At 42.2% G+C, this 19,105-nt stretch overlaps 1 protein-coding gene across 2 annotated transcripts in view; it reads left to right on the plus strand.

The window, feature by feature from the left end:
* Nucleotides 1-339: 339 nt before the first annotated feature.
* The window catches only part of PDGFC (platelet derived growth factor C), a 206,676-nt gene continuing 187,910 nt past the window's right edge, over nt 340-19,105 (plus strand). Inside the window, exon 1 of one of the 2 annotated variants that reach the window (XM_043566784.1) lies at nt 340-965. In XM_043566784.1, the coding sequence (XP_043422719.1) occupies nt 848-965 (118 nt within the window). In that variant the 5' untranslated portion in view covers nt 340-847. The remainder of the gene's footprint in view (nt 966-19,105) is intronic. The other variant, XM_043566782.1, reaches the window with a different exon arrangement.

Below are 19,105 nucleotides of genomic sequence, written 5' to 3' on the forward strand. Positions count from 1 at the left end.
GGGAGGGGACCGGGTACGACTGGAGCCCCGCGGTGACCCCGAGCTGCCGAATTTCCCTTGGCTTCGAGGAGCGGGGGACGCACCCAAACAAGGTGAACTTTGGTCGCGGAAAACTCCAGCCAGGTGCCGGGATCCGTGCTGCTGCGGCGGTCGGGACCGGGCGCAGGCTGCGCGCCGGGCTGGGGAGCGGGAGCCCAGCGGCCTCCCTCCGCCGGCGCCCGGGGCGGCCTCGGCCCGGAGCCCCCCGGCCTCGCTCCGGCTCCGCGGCCCCGGGGACCCGCCGCGGCGCCCTAGCCTTGTTTCTTCCCCCTCCCCCTTCGGGGGTGGGGGTGGGGCGGGGGAGAGGGGCGCCCGGAGAGCGCATCTATTGGCAGCTTTGTTATTGATCAGAAACTGCTCGCCGCCGACTTGGCTTCGGGCTGGCTTCGCTCGACCCTTGAGTTTTCGCCTCTGTCCTGTCCCCCGAACTGACAGGTGCTCCCAGCAACTTGCTGGTGACTTCTCGCCGCTCCCCCGGCTCCCCCGCGTCCCCACCCCCTCTTTCCTCCCTCGCCTTCACCCCCACCCCCACCACTTCGGCACAGCTCAGGATTTGTTTAAACCTTGGGAAACTGGTTCAGGTCCAGGTTTTGCTTTGATCCTTTTCAAAAACTGGAGACACAGAAGAGGACTCTAGGAAAAAGTTTTGGATGGGATTATGTGGAAACTACCCTGCGATTCCTTGCTGCCAGAGCAGGCTCGGCGCTTCCACCCCAGTGCAGCCTTCCCCTGGCGGTGGTGAAAGAGACTCAGGAGTAGCTGCTTCCAAAGTGCCCGCCGTGAGTGAGTTCTCGCCCCAGTCAGCCAAATGCTCCTCTTCGGGCTTCTCCTGCTGACATCTGCCCTGGCCGGCCAGAGACACGGGACTCAGGCTGAGTCCAACCTGAGTAGTAAATTCCAGTACTCCAGCAACAAGGAACAGAACGGTGAGTCTTTCCCCCCCTTCTCCCCCTTCTTGTTTCTCGCTGTATGTGTTACGTTGGCATTGTGCGTTAGTGTGTGATGTACACCAGCCTGCGAGGGTATTATCGTCTCTCCATGCAAACACGCGCTGCGTTCATTGGCATGGGCTTGAGGAGGTTACGTGCAGTTTGCAGCTTCGGGAGCTGCCACAAAGCTGTAACAGGGCAACGTGAGTGCCACTGCTGGCTCAGTTAGAGAGGACATTCTGGGAGCGATTGTGAACGTCAGTTCAAACGCACATTGCAGAACCTTTCATTGCCAGAGTTATAAGTTCAAGAACTGCCTCTAAAAATGAGTCCAAAATGAATGGGTCTTGGCATGTTTGACTTTTCTCAGCTTTTCTTTTTCATGGGGAGGGGGATGTTTGAGGAAATCTATCAGCTGCATTAATTGAAGCACTCAAAGTGGAAAGACATCAGTTAATCAGTACGTAGATACGAAATACACAGGTCAAGAGGCCGTGTGGACGTTTTTGGGGAGAGTTAAATATGTATTTCTCTTGCGCTCTGTTTTTTTTTTTTTTTTTTAAATGTGCCTTTGTACTCTGAAGTCCTTACCTTTCTGGTGTGTGTTTTTATATGTGTCGGTGAATGACTGCTATTTTGTGTGTGCTGGAAACGACTTAATCCTGCATAGGAAATGAGAATTACTTTCAGCTTTCAAGTGTACCTGAAATGTTTAGAAAACTCTCAGATGCAAGTTCCCTTGGGCTGGGATTGCACAGAGCTGGAGAAAGGCTCCTTTCATAAAGCCAGGGCAGCGTCAGGGTGTGTAATTTGCTTAGCCTCTGAACCCCATATGATTTACATCATTCAATTTCTAAACTCTTTTTCTCTTGATCTACCATTATGAAGTCATTTTTGAGAATACTTTGTAAATAGAAATTTTATACTGCCCATGAAACCACAATGTTAATGTAGGCTGTCTAAAATTAGAATATTAAATACCCTGTTTACAAGTGGTGGCTCTTTACTTGAAAAGAAATGTGCATGTTTTTACTGCTTTGGATGCCATCTATTCAGAATGCAAGGATGCTGTCACTTTATTAACCAGGCGAAAAGAACACAAGCAGCGTACCTAGAAAATCAGAATGGTGTGTGCTCTGTTTTTAAGTCACAGCAACTTTTTCTTTATGTATTGGGGTGTTTTAAAACTTCAACTTTGCATTTAAACTCTCTGAAAGTGTTCATCTTTAAGAAAGCACAGAAAGTTTTAGAGTACAGAGATAGATTAAATAAGCATTCCTGGGATTTTTGTAGACATTGTTTGGTATTTGCTGTATGTGCAGTAAATATACATTATCACATTTATCAGTCACTATTAATGTAGTTGCTTCTTACAACTTGCTAATGTGATGGCTCATGGCACCTGCAGGCTGCTTGAGCTGCTGATCAAAGGGCAGCCTAGGGATCTATCTCTAATCACAGGAGCTGCAGAGGACTGGGGGAAAGTGATCAAAGGAGCCCCAGCACCAGCTGTACCCTGGCAGGAAACAGATCAGACCAACCTTTGTTCTTTTTCATGTAAAATAAATGTCCAATTCAAAATATTGTTTCTTACTAGACAAGCTTCTCTAAAATGACAGTGCACAATATTCCTGGCTTCTGTCTTCTATTTTTTTATTGTTCCTGTGCCATTATCATTTCTCCTTCTGCTTCCGTTTTTATCAAGCCTGGCATCTGTCATCTTCCTGATTCCCTTTGCTACTTGTGCCTCTGATTGTCATTCTTTCTTGTGATCCGCCTACCATCACCTCTTTGTAATGGGCCCTAGACCTCTCCTGTGGTCTTTGGCCACTTTACTGAGTAGGTTCACACTCTCAGGAGAGGTGAGTTCATTAAGCCAGGCAGGCCACACACATTCTGTTGCCATCAGAGGCTGGGCCATTTCCATTCCTAAGTTGCATGATGCTAAAAATAGCCTGGCTGTTTCCTAATCTGTGGGTAGAGGATTGGGCTATGTTTAGCTCCTGGGAGGGTTGGCAGCAGGAAGTAACTAGAGGTAAGGGAACTACTCACCTTGTAGTTTTCAGCCTGAGAAGTGGGACTATCCAGCACTAGGGGGCAATATAGAGCTATTTTCCTGCACATGCTCAGGTTGATTTTATGCTTCGAGGTTCCAAGATTTGAGGATGACAGGTTGGTGCCAAAGAAGCTCCACCTGGAATGTGAACACATTTGCTGGAACTTCTTCTTTCTTCTTCTTTCTTCTTCTTCTTCTTCTTCTTCTTCTTCTTCTTCTTCTTCTTCTTCCTTTTTTTTATGGGGGGGGGGGTGTTCCAATTTTCAATTCCCTTATGTGGGTATTTTTTGCCCTAATAGTGATTTATGATTGATTTTTGATTGCCTTCTTGCTATTCTCAATTTTGATGATTGCCCAGTTCTGGAAGTACAGACCCTTCTGGAGATGCCACATAGAAATGTCATTGGTCCATTGTGTGCATTGCATCATTTTGTGAAAGGTCTTCTAAGTGCCCAGTGTCCAAATCGAGCTATTTATTATGACTATAGTAACTCATTCTTGCTTTCAAAGACCTTTCCCCAATGATACTATCTTTTCTTCAGTATTCTGAAGTCTCAAATGTTGACACAATCAGATCCCCAGGACTGCGTCATTTCAGTATTGACTTAGTGTCCCAAGAGGTGTTGTAAATAAATGGAAATTGATTGCTGTAGCCAATGCTAGATATTTGGATTTAGAGTGAATCATATGCAGGTGCTTCAAAATTCGTTTTGAGGGATCGGTGTCATTTACCCTGTTATTATGACTTACCTGGCTTTTGACTTAACGCTATTTGCAATTCTTGCCACTTTGCTGTGAGAATAGTTTTATCCTCCAATATTATGAGTTACCTTTGTGTCCTTCATCTTGAACCTGACTTCTAACTGTGAAGTCTCACATATAAACCAAGGGTCTCCAGATATAACGTAAAGGACATAAAAGATAAGAACACTGACTTATATAGGGTTCCTGGCCTATACTTCTTGAATGACCACAGGAAAAATTACTAATATCTGTGTGCACTCACTTAGAAGAGAATACCTACTCTGAAATTGACAAGTTCTGGGCTGGTTCTCCTGAGTTGTAGCAGAAGGGATCATATACATCAAAAAACGAAAAGAACCAAAGCTTACTTTATCTATAGCATGTAGCCCAAATAGACGCCAATCACAAAGTTGTTGATGGAGTAAGGCCTCACCCACTTTGTGTCATTGGTAAGTGATTTTAATTCATCCATAGACCTGAAATGTGCTTATTGTTCTCATTTCCTTTAACCATTTTGAGTATAGATTTGGAATATGCCCCTATTAGGGTTATCCCTGTGAAAATCATTTATTGTATGTGCTCTTTTCCACAAGAACTTTTGTGGCCTGTCGGGCCATTTACTCTGCAGACAGGTGGTTATCTAGTGATGCCTATCTGAGTACATGTATCTTATGCTTGTGGCTTCTCTGTCTCTGTCTCTGTCTCTGTCTCTGTCTCTGTCTCTTTTTTAATGCCAACTTGCTCCTCCTCTTCCTGCCATGTGCCTGTGTCTAACAAAGTTGTGTCCATTCCCCCTACCCTTTTAAGGGTACCCTTCAAAGCTCAATTTTACTGAACATAGGTGATCACCATCCCTAGAATGGTGTCCAAGAGTAAATAGTGTCTGACTGAGTGCTAAAGGCACTTCCTGTGAGTTGGTCTATAAGTTGTAGTGCATGACCTTTGTGACATTTATTTTTGTTGTTTAGAGGCTTTTTTTTTTAAAAGAACTTCCTCCTTGTTCTCTGCTCTGTTTGAGATTGTTGAGGAAGTGGAAGAAGTAAAGTGTCATTATGTAATGATGAATATTGTTTTTCACAATAGATGACCAAAAAAGGCCCATTCTATTTTTTGGGTAACGTTTCCCTCCTACCAACTGTTATCTTTTACACTTAATGTGATATATTTTATATTTACCTCCAAAAGGTGACCAAGTCTGTAGTAGGCTTTACATAGTTGTGAATAGACACCAGGATCTGACCCTAAATATTCCCCAGTGGTGGCGTTTTAGAGAGCTCCATCTTGGACACCAAAATCTTAGCTTTGTCCATTTTTATTTCGTCCTTCCTGACACTTATTTTTTTACAGATCTTCTTTATATTCTTGCACATTTGTTGTAGAAATAGAATTCTAATCATAATGTGATGAGTGTTAAGTAAATAGTAATTGAATCAGTGCATTCATCATGTCCATACTCCCCCACCCCCATAAAAAAATGTTTCCAGAATTGCGAAAAGTTTCCTCATGGGTTTCTATTGGTGTTAGCTCAAGTGGTAGAAGTCATAAAAGTCCCTTTATTTACTAGGTCTAGTTTTGATGTTTCTGGGTTTTATTTGGAAGTACCACACGTAGCCAGAGTATCTCTATGCAATGCTGTATTATCTCTGTGTAACTCATATATGAAACAGTCTGTCTGTGATATTTTTCTCTACCACCTCTGCCAACTGTGTGTGTGTGTGTGTGTGTGTGTGTGTGTGTGTGTGTGTGTGTGAATCTCTCTTATTTCATTTCCTAAGGACACCTCTGGTGGTTGATTTTTATTTGGGATGCACCAGCACCACCCCACAGATTGTTAAAATCTTGAAATATTCCTAACGGGCTGGGATGGAGCCAGTGCTCCTCTTTTAGGACAAACTGACCATCTGTGAATCAGAAACGACAAGGTTAGTGTTTGATAGTTCAGGAATTCTAGGGTACTATTTCCACCCCGCTGGCCTCCTTCCTGATTGGTCGGTGTGCCTGCCCCGTTGATTATTATCCATTTTTACACTTTTAGCTACTCACAATTTCAGTCATATTGGAGTTCCAACACCTCTCTCTTCTGCTCTCTGCCTGGCAGCAGAGGCCAAGCTGAGGCGTGAAGGACCTTGAGTGAAGAAAGGAGATGGCCTTTTTAAAGCCTCTTTCTTGCAGCTTCTTTTGTTGTGCTGCCTCAAGGGTTGGGGGCTGGGAAGTGAGATGAGGCATAGGGTTGTGGCCTATGATGGCACGGGATTGTAGTCCTCAGTTGGTTGTACTTGTTTCTGTGGGCAGCACTGGTCAGGTGCATGTGCGTGGGTAGCCCCTTACTGGCATCTGAATTAAATGGATCACTTTCTCAGTGAGGTCTTTTCCTGTCCACCTTATCTGAATTAGCCAGCCCTCACAATCACATCAAGGCTAACTAACTGCATAGTGCTTATTGTCACGTTTGGATATTCTTCTTGTTATTAATGAGTTAAGTCATCGTCAGCGTACCCCGACCACCACCCCCAGAGTACACGAGTTCCTTGAGGGTATGGACCTTGTCTGACTTGCTCTCTTCAGGAGCTTGGAGCTTTAGCATCTGGAACAGGGGGTTGTATACAGTATGTGCTCAATAAATATTTGTTGCATGGTTCTGGATGTAGTGCCTTATTAGAGTAAGACTGTGGTGTTGGCTATAATATTAGGCCATCTTTGAAGATGTCTTTTTGGTCTTGGAACTTGTACTTTGTTTTAGATTTTTCGTAGGAAGCTAAACTTGTTTATTTATTGGTTGTGATGGGATATGCCAATCAGAGTACTACTTTATAATCTTGGTAAATATACCATGTTACCTGGTGAGCATGTACCAAGCAAGTGGGTAAGTTTCCTAGAACTGGTGCTAGTAACTTTCTTAAAAGTGCCATTGGTGTGCATACCTCTCTCTGTGTTTTCCAAAGATGGGGTGTTGTGTGATATGGACCAAGGATCTGAATAATGGTAAATTTTACATGGCTAGACGTGCCTCAAAAAAGCAGTGTGCTTTCCATCCTCTGCTTGTGGCTCAAAGATAACTTGTGCGGGATGGACGTCAGCAATAAATATGGCGTGTGGAATGTTAGGACTAGAAGGATCCTGAGAGGCTATCCTCACCTATGTGTAAAGCGAGACTTGGAGAGCTGAAATGACGTCATCAAGGTCACTGTTGAGTGCAACAGTATTAAACTGCTAATGTGGTGATATATTTTTGCTTATGTAAGAACCAACTAGGCAAATGGGATTCTCATTTTAACATTCTGATGCATTGTGTAAAAGCCATTCTTTATTACTTGAGGGGGTTGCATGCTTTGTGGGTTGTGAAGGAAGATGGGACACCCGTGGTCCTGCAACACAGCTTATAAGAACACTACGGAAAACAATGTGAAAGTAATCACATTGATTACATATGACAGATACTCTGGCTAATATCTATTACAGTATTTCTGTTGGGGTAGCAATCTGACAGTTTGGCAAATAACTTGAAATGCTATGTTTAGAATTGTTACTATTACATGTCGAGACTTTATTTTAAGCAGGTGTACCCGATCCATGGATGTTTATTTCAGTATTTTGGTTTATGAATTGATGATGAAGAGGATGGTTGACATTTGAATACTTGATTCCACAGGGAGGTTTTTTTTTAAAAACAATAAGTTTGAGCATTTCGTTTAGGAGGATGTCTCCCTGGTACAAGTTCCATGGGAATGACTAAATAAGCATGGCTTAGTGAGCTCTAGAAAGCACAACCTGTTATTCTTTCGAATGGATTTAATGAGTGGCCTTCATTTTTATTTACATTATAATATATAGGATATTCTATTCCAAGGTTCAAATTTCTCTTGAATGTCAACAACACCAGGAAATAAATTCATAGGTGCGGACTTGAATGGCCTGCCAAAAACAGGATTAAATGACCAAAATTCTGTTTGTAAATTTTCCAAATCTGAGAACAAAAGGAACTACAAATGGTAAAGAGGCGTCATACTAACGACATTTTTCGTTAAAGTCAAGTTACTCAGAGTGATTTTGGGAGTAGCATTAGCTCGGTTCGTCTTTGACTTCACCAGAATGCATTTTAAATCGAGCCGAGCCGATCCTGTTATCTGACTTCACATTAGGTTTCCTTTGCCATCTTCAAGAAGTTACTGCCCGTCCTCTGGTGACTGAACGGTTTCTTCCCTGGATATTTGACTTTTGTCTAAGCCAAACCATCTTTGCCAGGCCGGCTTCGCTAATTTTGCTTTCTTGGTGTTAGGCTTTATTATTCTTTTACTTTCAAACTATGATTTTTTTTGTACTGGGCTTTTACCCTATCGGATAGTAGTTGAGCCATTTTTCAATCAAATGAGGTGTGTATTAGGTTGTTGCAGGGAGTGGAGAATGGAGGGCCTCTTTTTTCTGAGGGAAACCAACATCCCCAAACAGCATGAGGCACATTGATGGTAAAGGCAAGGATATAGATTTGTACTATTACCGGTCACTGCGTCCTGGTAAGACTGCCGTGAGAGCTCTCAGGAGAGACACAGGGAGCACAGTATTTGGATGTGTTTTTTGTGGGTCGGTAGATGGGACTAAAGATCTCCCAGTGGGTCTCTGGTTTTGTAATGCTTAATAATGACACCCGAAGAGTGCCTGTTAGTTGCCACACTTGGGCTCAATGTCTGTAGACAGTAGACAGCTTATCTTTATAACCTCCCCGTGGGGTATGAATGGGAAAAACACCAAGGCTTCGCTAGCTAAGTAGCTTAGCCAAGGGCTCAGAGCTGGTAAATGTTTGGACCTAGGTCTGACTCCAAGCCAGGACGGAGTCACGTGCTTCTTCCTTCCTGAGTTAAATGGTCTAACGTTTTATTAGAACATTGTTTTTATTCAGCACGTATTCATAAGCATCTGCTCTTGGCGAAGCTCTGCACTAGGTGCTGGACACACAAAGAAGAAGATGCGGTTCTGCCCTTGAGGAGCTCTGTCCAAGAAGGATGACCGGTCCTTCCTTTGTCTCACGGTCTGGGGCGCTGTGCTCGACGTGCTATGGGAACACAGAGTGCTTTATTTCACTTCAAAAATCCTCCTTTGATGGATGAAGCGATTGATTGTGCCTGGAAGAGAAGTGCAGGGAGAGAAGTTCCCACAGGGGACGTGACATATTTTGAAGTGGGTTTGAGAGAGGAAAAGAGGAAAACGTTCTAGGTGGAGGGAATAGCGTCCGCGAAAGAATACAGACCTGAGAAGGCATATCATGTGTGGGAGGCAGGAAGAATCTAGTGTTGTAAATATGAGTAGAGGCAAGAAAAAAGTGGAAAGGTGTCCTGGATGGCTGCATTCAAAGGCCCTGAGGCTGTTTGCAGTGTGCTTCCCGCAGAGTTTGCACTGAACAAACCACGTAAAAGAAAAAGGTGGTCTCGCTGTTTCAGGGTTAGTTATTTTCTGTCACTTTCTGAGCAGACAGTGGAGTAGCAGCGTTCTACGTTGGCGTGCGTAGTTGACTGCTTCTTGGTGGAACTTTCTCCCAGTCATTAGACACGTTCGGATGTTCAGACTTGGATAGAAGGGCAGCCTGTATAGCCTCCGTTACACTCAAATAAAGTAAGCCTGTGCCCACACTACTCTCTATTGCCTTCCTTCTGTAAACAAAGAGCTATTTTCATACTCCATTCACAAAATGGATGGCATGCGGAATGAGGCTGGGTGAGGGATGAGGAGATTGTGGTAAAAGGTAGACAGCTTCCAGCCCACCGAATTAGTGTAATGAAGCTATTATGTTGCAGGAAGCAAAGAAAACAGCCTTAACGCTTTTCAGGGAAAGGCTCTCAAGTTTTGTGGAAAATTAATTCCCGTGAGTGTCCTCTACCTTGAGAAGCTGCAACATTTCTCTAGTGAGGTTCCTTCTGGTCTCTTGTGTATACATGGGTTCTAGAAATATTTTGTGGGACTTAAGGACTTGACGAGAATGAGTTTTCTTGATGGATGTGCTTTCTAGATGCCATGCCATTTTTTTGAAGCTATGCTATTTGCATTCTAGGAAAGCCTCATTTGTGAGTGGATACTATTTTGGGCTTTCCAGTGTTTGCAAGATGGAGATAGGCTTCTGCGCTTAAATATGCCCAGCTGGCCATTGCACCTGTCTTTTGAGTAACTACAGAGATCAGGAACCATTAACAACAGAAGTTGGACTTTCGTGGTACTTATCTCATGTTGTTTCTGGCAGTTATTTTTGCTGGGTATTTATAAGGACATCTGTCTTTTAAGGAGTCGTATTACTTATCCTTTTTTTCCACTAAGGAATAAATCACAGCTTGTTTCCCATACTGCCACTCTCATTCATAGTCTGAGGTGATTAGAAATGCAAATTGGGAGTCATTAAAACATTATAATTTCTTTTTCTATGGCATCAGGCGATATTTAAAATCAGTGTGCTAAGAAGGAACATGTGCTTAAAATGTGATTAAGATGTGAACAAATGAGTAGAATGAAATATTCACTTCCTTCCTGGAAATCTCTTACTGGGTCTGGAAATAAGGGGGACCTGTAGTGTTCATCATTTCTGATTTATCATACTTGAAGCCTGAGACGTAAGCCTGAGATGTGCACGTTGTTTAAGAACACGGGAAAACACAGTAGCTTCTAATGTTTTCAAATTGCTCTGTGGAAATATATACTAAAGACTCCTTCTTGCAAGAGTGTGATTTACAGTCGGATTACCCGCTCAAAGGACAGATCAGATTCAGCTGTATTTCTCGTAGTGACTCTTGGATATGTAAACACTATAAAAACAAGAAGGAAAAATGGGATAGTTTAAGTATGAAAAGTATTGATCTGTACATTCAGAGCCAGAGATGGGATGTGCTGGAGGCAGATTTCCTCCACTGGAAATGTGTTTATGTTGTAGGTGATAAAAAGTACTGGGGGATGCTTCCTATTCAGTAAGTAGCAGTGTCTCTGTAAGTATGCATTTTGTTCCTGACTTTAATTTATAAACAGAAGTACATTGTCTTTCTGGAGGTCTACATGAAAATGAATTGCCTTTACAAAACAAGGGACCAGACCTCCTAGTGTTTTTATAATTTCACATGCAGTTTTACGTATATTGGAGATGTATATGATGGGCTCGGCTCTGTCTTTACTTTGTGTTAGTCACTGCAGTCAAAACATTTTACTATTTCTAGAAAAATCAACAGTCTAAAAATAGCAGGTGTTTCCCAGGTCAAAACCTGTCTCAGATATTGAGAGATGTTGACAGTCTAGACACCTAAATGATGAATGCTAAACCCTGAAAAAGTCATTTTAATCTGTTTTCTTGTGAATATTAGCAGGCTTGAGGTTTATAAGCAAGAATAAGAATGTAAAATTAGGAATCAAATGATCTCTATGTTGAATTTTTTCAAAAAAGCATGCTATAAAATTTATCTTTAATCTGTGCTGATAACTTTTTTTTTTTAATTTTTTTAATTTTTTTTATTTTTTTTAAAATTTTTTTTTCAACGTTTATTTATTTTTGGGACAGAGAGAGACAGAGCATGAACGGGGGAGGGGCAGAGAGAGAGGGAGACACAGAATCGGAAACTGGCTCCAGGCTCCGAGCCATCAGCCCAGAGCCCGACGCGGGGCTCGAACTCCCGGACCGCGAGATCGTGACCTGGCTGAAGTCGGACGCTTAACCGACTGCGCCACCCAGGCGCCCCAGTGCTGATAACTTTTAATAGGCATCAGTTGGGTACCCCATTACACTAACTGCTTTAAAATGGTTTCCTTTTAGAACTCACATTTACATTCTAGGAAATCAATTAGAGTGTATGGATTTTACATTTCCCTTGCAATCTTCCTTTACAGTCATTTCTGAATGACCAGCCTACCAGAGCAAAACACTCAGAGGTGCAAATCTTCTGGAAGAAGTGCAAATGCCACACTTTTACTTGGAAAACTGAAAAAAAAAAATTGGACTTATTTAATATATCTGCCGAACATTTAAAACTGCGGAAAGCACGGGAAATACTTTTGGTGTATGGGAATGTGTGGTGTTTCCAAATTACAAACATTGTTTTGAAAATTTCCCCGGTAGTGGTGAATTATATGAGACCACGTCCATCCAAGAAGAGCTTGTTTAACTGGCTTGTGGTTCTGGGGCTCATTCAAACACTCTTAAACAAAATAAAGGGAATGGATGTAATAACCTCTTTATGGAAAGGCCGTAAAAAGGTACAGGGCCATGTAAACAAATTGGGTCATTTACTAGATGTTTTAAGTGATAGATTTGCAATCCAAATTCAGGGGGGTGTATTAGGTTTCATAGGATCGTGACCATGTTCTGTTCTGAAAATGAAGGTTCCGAGCTTATTTTTTGTTTGTTTGTTTGTTTTTCTTTAGTGCCTGGAATCCTATTTTACATATCCTGTAGTACATGCTGTTTTATACTGTAGTTTGAACTCGCACTCATGATCTTGAGCATTTTCACTTACAAGTTTGTTCAACTTTGGAAAATGGTTAGAAACCCACGTGTGAACAGTTGAATTGACCTGATTTTTTGGTAGCACTGGGTTCTGTTCAAGGAAAATAAGATGATTGAAATTGAAATTTTCCTCCTGGGCTCAGACATGTCTAAACTAATTGTAAAATAATTGTTCTGGCTTACAAGAGCAGACTCATAACTACGACTATGTAAAGTAGAAATCCAACAACAGTTATGATTTACAATTACTGTAACTCTGCCAATCTTGTAATAAAACCGCTATTATAACCCACCTACCGTGACATTCATTTGCCTTCCTTGAGACATAGGTTAAAAAAAAAAAGCCTCTCCCAAGTTGTCTCGCTTTAGAGAGCCATTCCATTCCATTAGGGTATTCATTTATCTTCTCTGAAGTGGGTACAAGGGTTGTGCCAGAGCAGCCCGACACGGGGAGGAGGGTGGGCGGGCATACAAGAATGTGTGGTGCTGTGCTCTGGTGGTGATGCCTAGTGGCAGTGGAAGCCAGAAATAAATTTGGAAGGTGAAGTGAGGAAAGGAAACGAAGTCATTTCTCTGTTGATACCATAACATTTATTCATTCCGCAGCTTCTCTCAATCAGGGTTGGCTCACTTGGCCTTAAAGGAAGTAGATTGTGTAAGAAACCTCAGTAAAAATCAATGAGCCTTTCTAAGTTTTAAACACTGATGGCATCATACCATACTGGCAACTTTTAAGTGTTGCTGCTGGAAGTTTGGCAGCGGAAATCACTGCTCCAGGTTCATAAGCCTTAAAAAACAAGGGACAATGGTGGATATTATCGTTTCTGTGTAATTTGTGACTTGCTATTTCCTTTCTTCTTTTCTTTCTTTCTTTCTTTCTTTTATTTCTTTTGTTCTTTCTTCCATTCTTTCTTTTCTTTCATTCTTTCTTTCTTTCATTCTTTTTGTTCTTTCTTTCTTTCATTCTTTCTTTTGTTCTTTCTTTCTTTCGTTCTTTCTTTTCTTTCATTCTTTCTTTTGTTCTTTTGTTCTTTCTTTTGTTCTTTTGTTCTTTCTTTTGTTCTTTTCTTTTGTTCTTTCTTTTGTTCTTTTCTTTCTTTCTTTTGTTCTTTTCTTTCATTTTCTTTCTTTCTTTCTTTCTTTCTTTCTTTCTTTCTTTCTTTCTTTCTTTCTTTTCTAACTTAGAACTAGATGGCCTTAAGTCTATGGAAAACCTAAGCTCTGTCTTTAAATTGGGTTCTGGGTAACCTTAAAAACAACAATTCACATCTTTTTGCCTTAGTTGTGCACTCACCTCTTTTATATAGCACGGAGTCGCGTGTGGTTGTGTACTACATAAATACGCATCAAACTGAGGTGAATACCACAAAGTGACACCACTACCTGCCTGGAACCGTGAGGCGTTGTGAGAGATGCGCTGCTGACTTCGACTTAATCACTGCCTTCAAGTGGTTTATTGTGCAATGGGGAGATAAGACATAGAGCCAGCTGTAATACAGAATAAAATGCAGCATTGGGGGTGGGGATTGAGGGAAAAGCAAACTTATTTACAGCAGAGCCATTAGAAACCACTTAGGAGAGTTGTCAGGGGAGACTTCTATTTTGAGCAAAGGTGCCTGGAAAGATGAGTGGCTGTGTGCATGCGGGATTGGAGGTACAGTGGAATGGATTTTAGGTGATGGGAGCCTACTGGAAATATGAAAAGGAAGGGAGTCCGGGAAATCCATTCAGCCAGTCCAGTGGGGTTTGTTCTGACTGAGACCTCAGAAATGGATTCAGCAGCCAAGTGACTAGAAGAAGCACTAGGGGCGCCCACGTGGCTCAGTCGCTTAAGCTCCCGACTTGGGCTCAGGTCAGGAAGGATCTCACGGTTCATGGGTTCGAGCCCTGCATTGGACTCTGTGCTGACAGCTCAGAGCCTGGACCTGCTTCGGATTCTGGAGAGAAAGAAAGAGGAAAGAAACAGGTTGATTTGACTTGTTTGATGGGTTTGAGAGTCCCCGGAGGAGACCCAAAAGTTTGTATGTGTAACGAGAGATAAGACTTCTGGGCTGGAAATTGCCTGTGCAGTTGCTGAAGGAACATGGGAGAAATGACCGCAGAGCACTGGGCAGCGTGTCAAATCATCGCAGAAAGAACTGAGCATACCTGGCAGAGAAGAAGGAACTAAATTTTGGAGGAAGCGAGCCTTGAGGCAAATTTTGACCAAGTGAGAAAGTGAGAGGAGATGCAGGAGAAATTGTAGTGAAGTTTCCCTGGAGGTGGTGTCAGAAAATTCCATCCCTATGGTGACGTTTTAGTCCTGCCTGGTGTGTAAAGTAGAAGCATCAATGATAGGAGGGACGAGATAACAAAAATGGATGTTTTGGCTTGGTCAGTCCACCTGGAGGATAACGGATTAGTTATCCACAAGTCTGGGGATACGGGGATGGAGGAAGGAGGGGGGGGCTGGTAGGCAGAGATGTATGATTGCAGTGGCCATAGTCAGCATCATATGTAGTAGAAAACGATAGTTACGGGGAAGGGCGTGACATGTGGAAGAACGTATGTTTAAAAGACCCATGCTAAACCAGGGTGAGTCAAGACTTCTAACCAGTTACAGAGCTGCCGAGATGTGAAAAACAATCATGGACATTCAAATCAAAAGGCCACTTTAATGCCCCTTACTTTTTCTTTCTGGTGCTGATGCCCTTAAAAGTGTGCGGTCAAAAATCATAAAAGGATGGGGGGAAGCCACTGCAGGCCTCTGGGATCTCTGCTGTGGAAGCTCTAGCATCTGTTGCAAGCACCACACAGGTTTTTTTTTTTTTTTTAACAGCTATTAAGACTGCAGAAAATTGTTGTTGGGGGTGGGTTCAAGGTACACCTATTGTTTGCTCAAGAGAAGAATATACCTCGGTGTGTGTATTCTGCACTCCCCAGAGAGGCTGTGTCCTGAGGATTGTGTGTGCTTTGATCATGGGGAATCTTTTATGTTCCTATAACCATTGGCAACGTGTACGTGGAACTGGTTTGTTGAATAACCATGACCATTGATTGAGTCTTGATCAAAAATGCAACTTTATTTTTGTTGTTCCTGAGTTTTATTGAACAGGGAAAATCTTCCCCTGTTCCAGTATGGATATTTCTACAAGACATGGTTTTTCATGGGCACCTGAGTGGCTCAGGAGGTTAGCATCCGACTTCGGCTCAGGTCATGATCCCGAGGTTCGTGAGTTCGAGCCCCGCATCAGGCTCTGTGCTGACAGCTTGGAGCCTGGAGCTTGCTTCAGATTCTGTGTCTCCCTCTCTCTCTCTCCACTCTTCCTCTCCTTGTTCTCTTTCTCTCTCTCTCAAAAATAAATAAACATTAAACAAATTAAAGAAAAAAAAAAGACATGGTTTTTCAACTCACCCTTAAGAGATGCTGAGTTTGAGAGTGGTTTCAAATGTAAACACCCTATGATTTAGAAATAAGATTGCCCAGGCCTTTGGCAGTTAAAACTCCAAATGTCTTCGCTACCTACCCAGGTCTGCTGCTGAGTGGATTCTGTCTGGCAAAGCAGCTGGCGGGGAGGAGGCAGGAGTTTTGATGTGTCTGAGGGATTCCACCTTCAGGGAGTAGCTCCTGGCCATTTCCCATGAACATCTTACTATCGCTATGGTGTAACTGTACCCATCCTGCTGGCCCCTCGGTGCCATCCATTCTAGAATTCAGGTACCCATATGTTCTGAGGACTCCCTTTGTCTGGGGCTTGCTTTCAGGATTCCAAATCTGAGAACGCCACTTCAAACAAAGTCTCTGTTCTGCTTAAAGAGGATTCCTTCACAAACATTTAAAATGTGGAATACGGTCCATTAAACACGCACAGACTTATCGTCAGGCTAATGAATGAAAACATTTCTATTTTGAGTAAAGTAATTATGTTGATATTTGTAATTGCTGCATTCTCCCTGTCATCACCCCTGGTCGGGTGCTGGTCACCTAAACTGTTGCATAAATGTCCTTATTCTTCCTTAAGAGGCTCTTTCCATCCCCCCTCCCCCCCGATGGATCATATAAAAGAGGCTGATACAGGATAATCATCCTGTAGTAGAGTTCTGGTTGTGTTTACTCAGTGCTTCTCAATCTTTTTTTTGTTTTTTTGGAAATTTTATTTTTTTTAAGTTTATTTATTTTGAGAGATAGAGGGAGAGACAGAATCCTAAGGAGGCTCTGTGCCATCAGCATAGAGCCTGATGTGGGATTCAAACTCATTTACATACTGTGAGATCATGACCTGAGCTGGAATCAAGAGTCAGACACTTAACTGACTGGGCCACCCAGATACCCTTGTGCTTCTCAAACTTCAACGTGTGTACACATGAGCTGGGGACCTTATTAAAATGCACATTCTGATTTTGTAGGTGGTTGGTGGGGCCAGAGAATTTGCATTGTAGCAAGCTTCCAGATGCTGCTGTTGCTGGGCCCAGGACCAAACGTTGAGTAATGAGGGCCTGCTTGGGTGTTCTCAAGGTCTGCTGTGATCTCACCTCAATCTTTCCAGTGAAAAGATTGCACAGAGCTGATCTCGGCTCACCGCAGAGATGACTCCATGCCTCTGCTCTTGGAACTCTTTTAACCCAGAAGTCAGTTCATTCCAACAAATATCACATGCCTTGTGTTCTAGTTACCATGGCACATCCTGAAAACAGATAACAAAACGCAGGTTTTTGAGTCCTGATGTTGACAACCAAATGTGGCTTTTCTTACACTAGAGACAGGGGATAGGCTTAGTATGCTGAAGGAGCCCAGAGATGTTCCGTATCCTGGTCGCGAACGGCTTCCGGTGGGGCCTTCTCTTAATTGGGTCTTGAAGGATGGTTCCCTAGAAAGTAAGGGGATTCGAAGCAAAAGTCATAGACTTGTAAGAAAGCATGAATGAAGTCTTTTGAAAAATCAGCTCTGTTTTTTGGAAAATAAGATTGAAGAAATTACTCATTGATTGTGAAGAACTCTGTGTGATATACTAAGGAGTGTGTTTAGACATCATGTTCGAGGTCCTAGGGAGAAGGCTGCATGCTTTCTGCACCAGCTTCTAGGGGTAGTGGCCTGTCTTTCCCCCCATTTTCGTATTCTTATATCTGTAACAGACCAGTAACTATTCACTGAATGATCTGATTTAGGTTTGGTTTTGGTTTGTTTTTGTTTTTTTGTTTTTTGTGTTTTTTTTTTGCTTCCACAAAAAGAAAAAATAAAGTATATCAGGATGATTGTAAACTACAGAGAAGTGAGGGACAAGGAGACCAGTTTAAAGGCATTGGCAATAGTCCAGATATCAAATAATGACTAATGGACCAGTTACTGCCCATAGGGAGATGGGAAGGGTGACCATCAGGTAACTATCATCCCTCTTTTACTCTGTATGTTCAAAGCCTACGTGTATTTAAGGTCCAGCCCGATTGCTGCTGCCTCTACAAAGCCTGTGTGTTTCACTAGTCTGACATGTGTGCCTGCCCTAAACTCCCAGGATATTGCAGAACTTACCACTTTCTACCTTAAATTCTAGTTCTGTATGCGCCTTTTCTTCCGTCATTTCCAAGTGTCAGAAAGTAAAATGTTAAATAATCTTTAGCTTAGTGTCTCCTTAGATGGTGGATCTTTTTAAGTGAAGTGAAAACAGCCCACTTGGACCCAACACAGCCGGTTCTGTCGTAGCGTTGACATCTGGTCTCCCAGGTCATCACTGATAGGCTCTAAAGAGGTCATATGCTTTATTTCACAACTGAGGGATGTAACTGATGTCTGGCTTCATTTTGAGGAACTAAAAGGGGACACACTGGAAGGACTCTTAATCTTTCTGCTTAGACTGAGTAAAATGAATGTACAAAGAACATTATTAGCAAAATTATAATGATGACTGTTTAGAATGTTATTTCCTCAACAAGAAGAAGAAATGTATCATTTCCAGGAAACTTATTTTTAAACAGGGAACTTTATGATAGCGTTTATTGCAATCAGTTTAAGAAAAGCATGACTATCAAAAGTCTGTTTTCAAAACTTTAGCTTATTTTTATTTTGAAGTATTTCCTCCTTCTGTTCTTTCTAGTGAATGTGAGATTTATCCTCATGTGCTTGCTTATTTTCAGTTTGCTTTTCCTTTTTTTTGTTTTCGGCTTTTGAGACTGACAACTGTGATTTATCCCCGGGAAAGCAAAAATCTTGCAAAAGTCATTATTTCAAAAAATCATTCAAAGGATGTATTTATTTTTTTCTTGGAAATAAAGTCGATTTTCTCAGCTCTGATCATATGAGATTATGGGCAAGTAGTCCTTAGTTCTGGCATGTGGACAAAACAGAAGCAGCCCCTGGAGAGAGAGAGTTCAAAATTCATGGCAGTAAGCACATGTTCAGTATGCCAATATTTATGGTGTCACAAGCAAATTAAAACCATACCCTCTGTGATTTACATAAGTACGGTACCCAGACTACACAGGGTTATGCCCAAGTTTCTCAGTAGATTTAAGGCAAGACGGTTGTTCAGGACTCTCGGAGACCAGTCTGTTTGTTTTTATATTCATTTTATTCATCTCTGTGAGGGAAAGTGAATTATCTTCACTTGTATTCGTTTCGCAGTCATCCCGAATTAGCAGGGGTGGCAGAAAGCAGGGCTGAAAACTGACTTTGTGCTTCCATATACAGTTTATTCAGGCAGTTGTATCCTAATATTCTCAGTTCCTGTGCTGGGGGAGTTAGATGTATTGGTTACGGAGAGTGAACACAGATAGATGGGTAATTCTCAATCTTTCATTTCTCGTGTCTTACTCATGCTATTAGAAAACCAAGGTTTCACCAATTTGGAAAAAAAAAAAACAACCAGAATACATACTTTTGGCAGGAGGGCATACTTTATG

Source organism: Prionailurus bengalensis, chromosome B1, assembly GCF_016509475.1.
Source record: "Prionailurus bengalensis isolate Pbe53 chromosome B1, Fcat_Pben_1.1_paternal_pri, whole genome shotgun sequence".
Classification (NCBI taxonomy): Eukaryota; Metazoa; Chordata; class Mammalia; order Carnivora; family Felidae; genus Prionailurus; species Prionailurus bengalensis.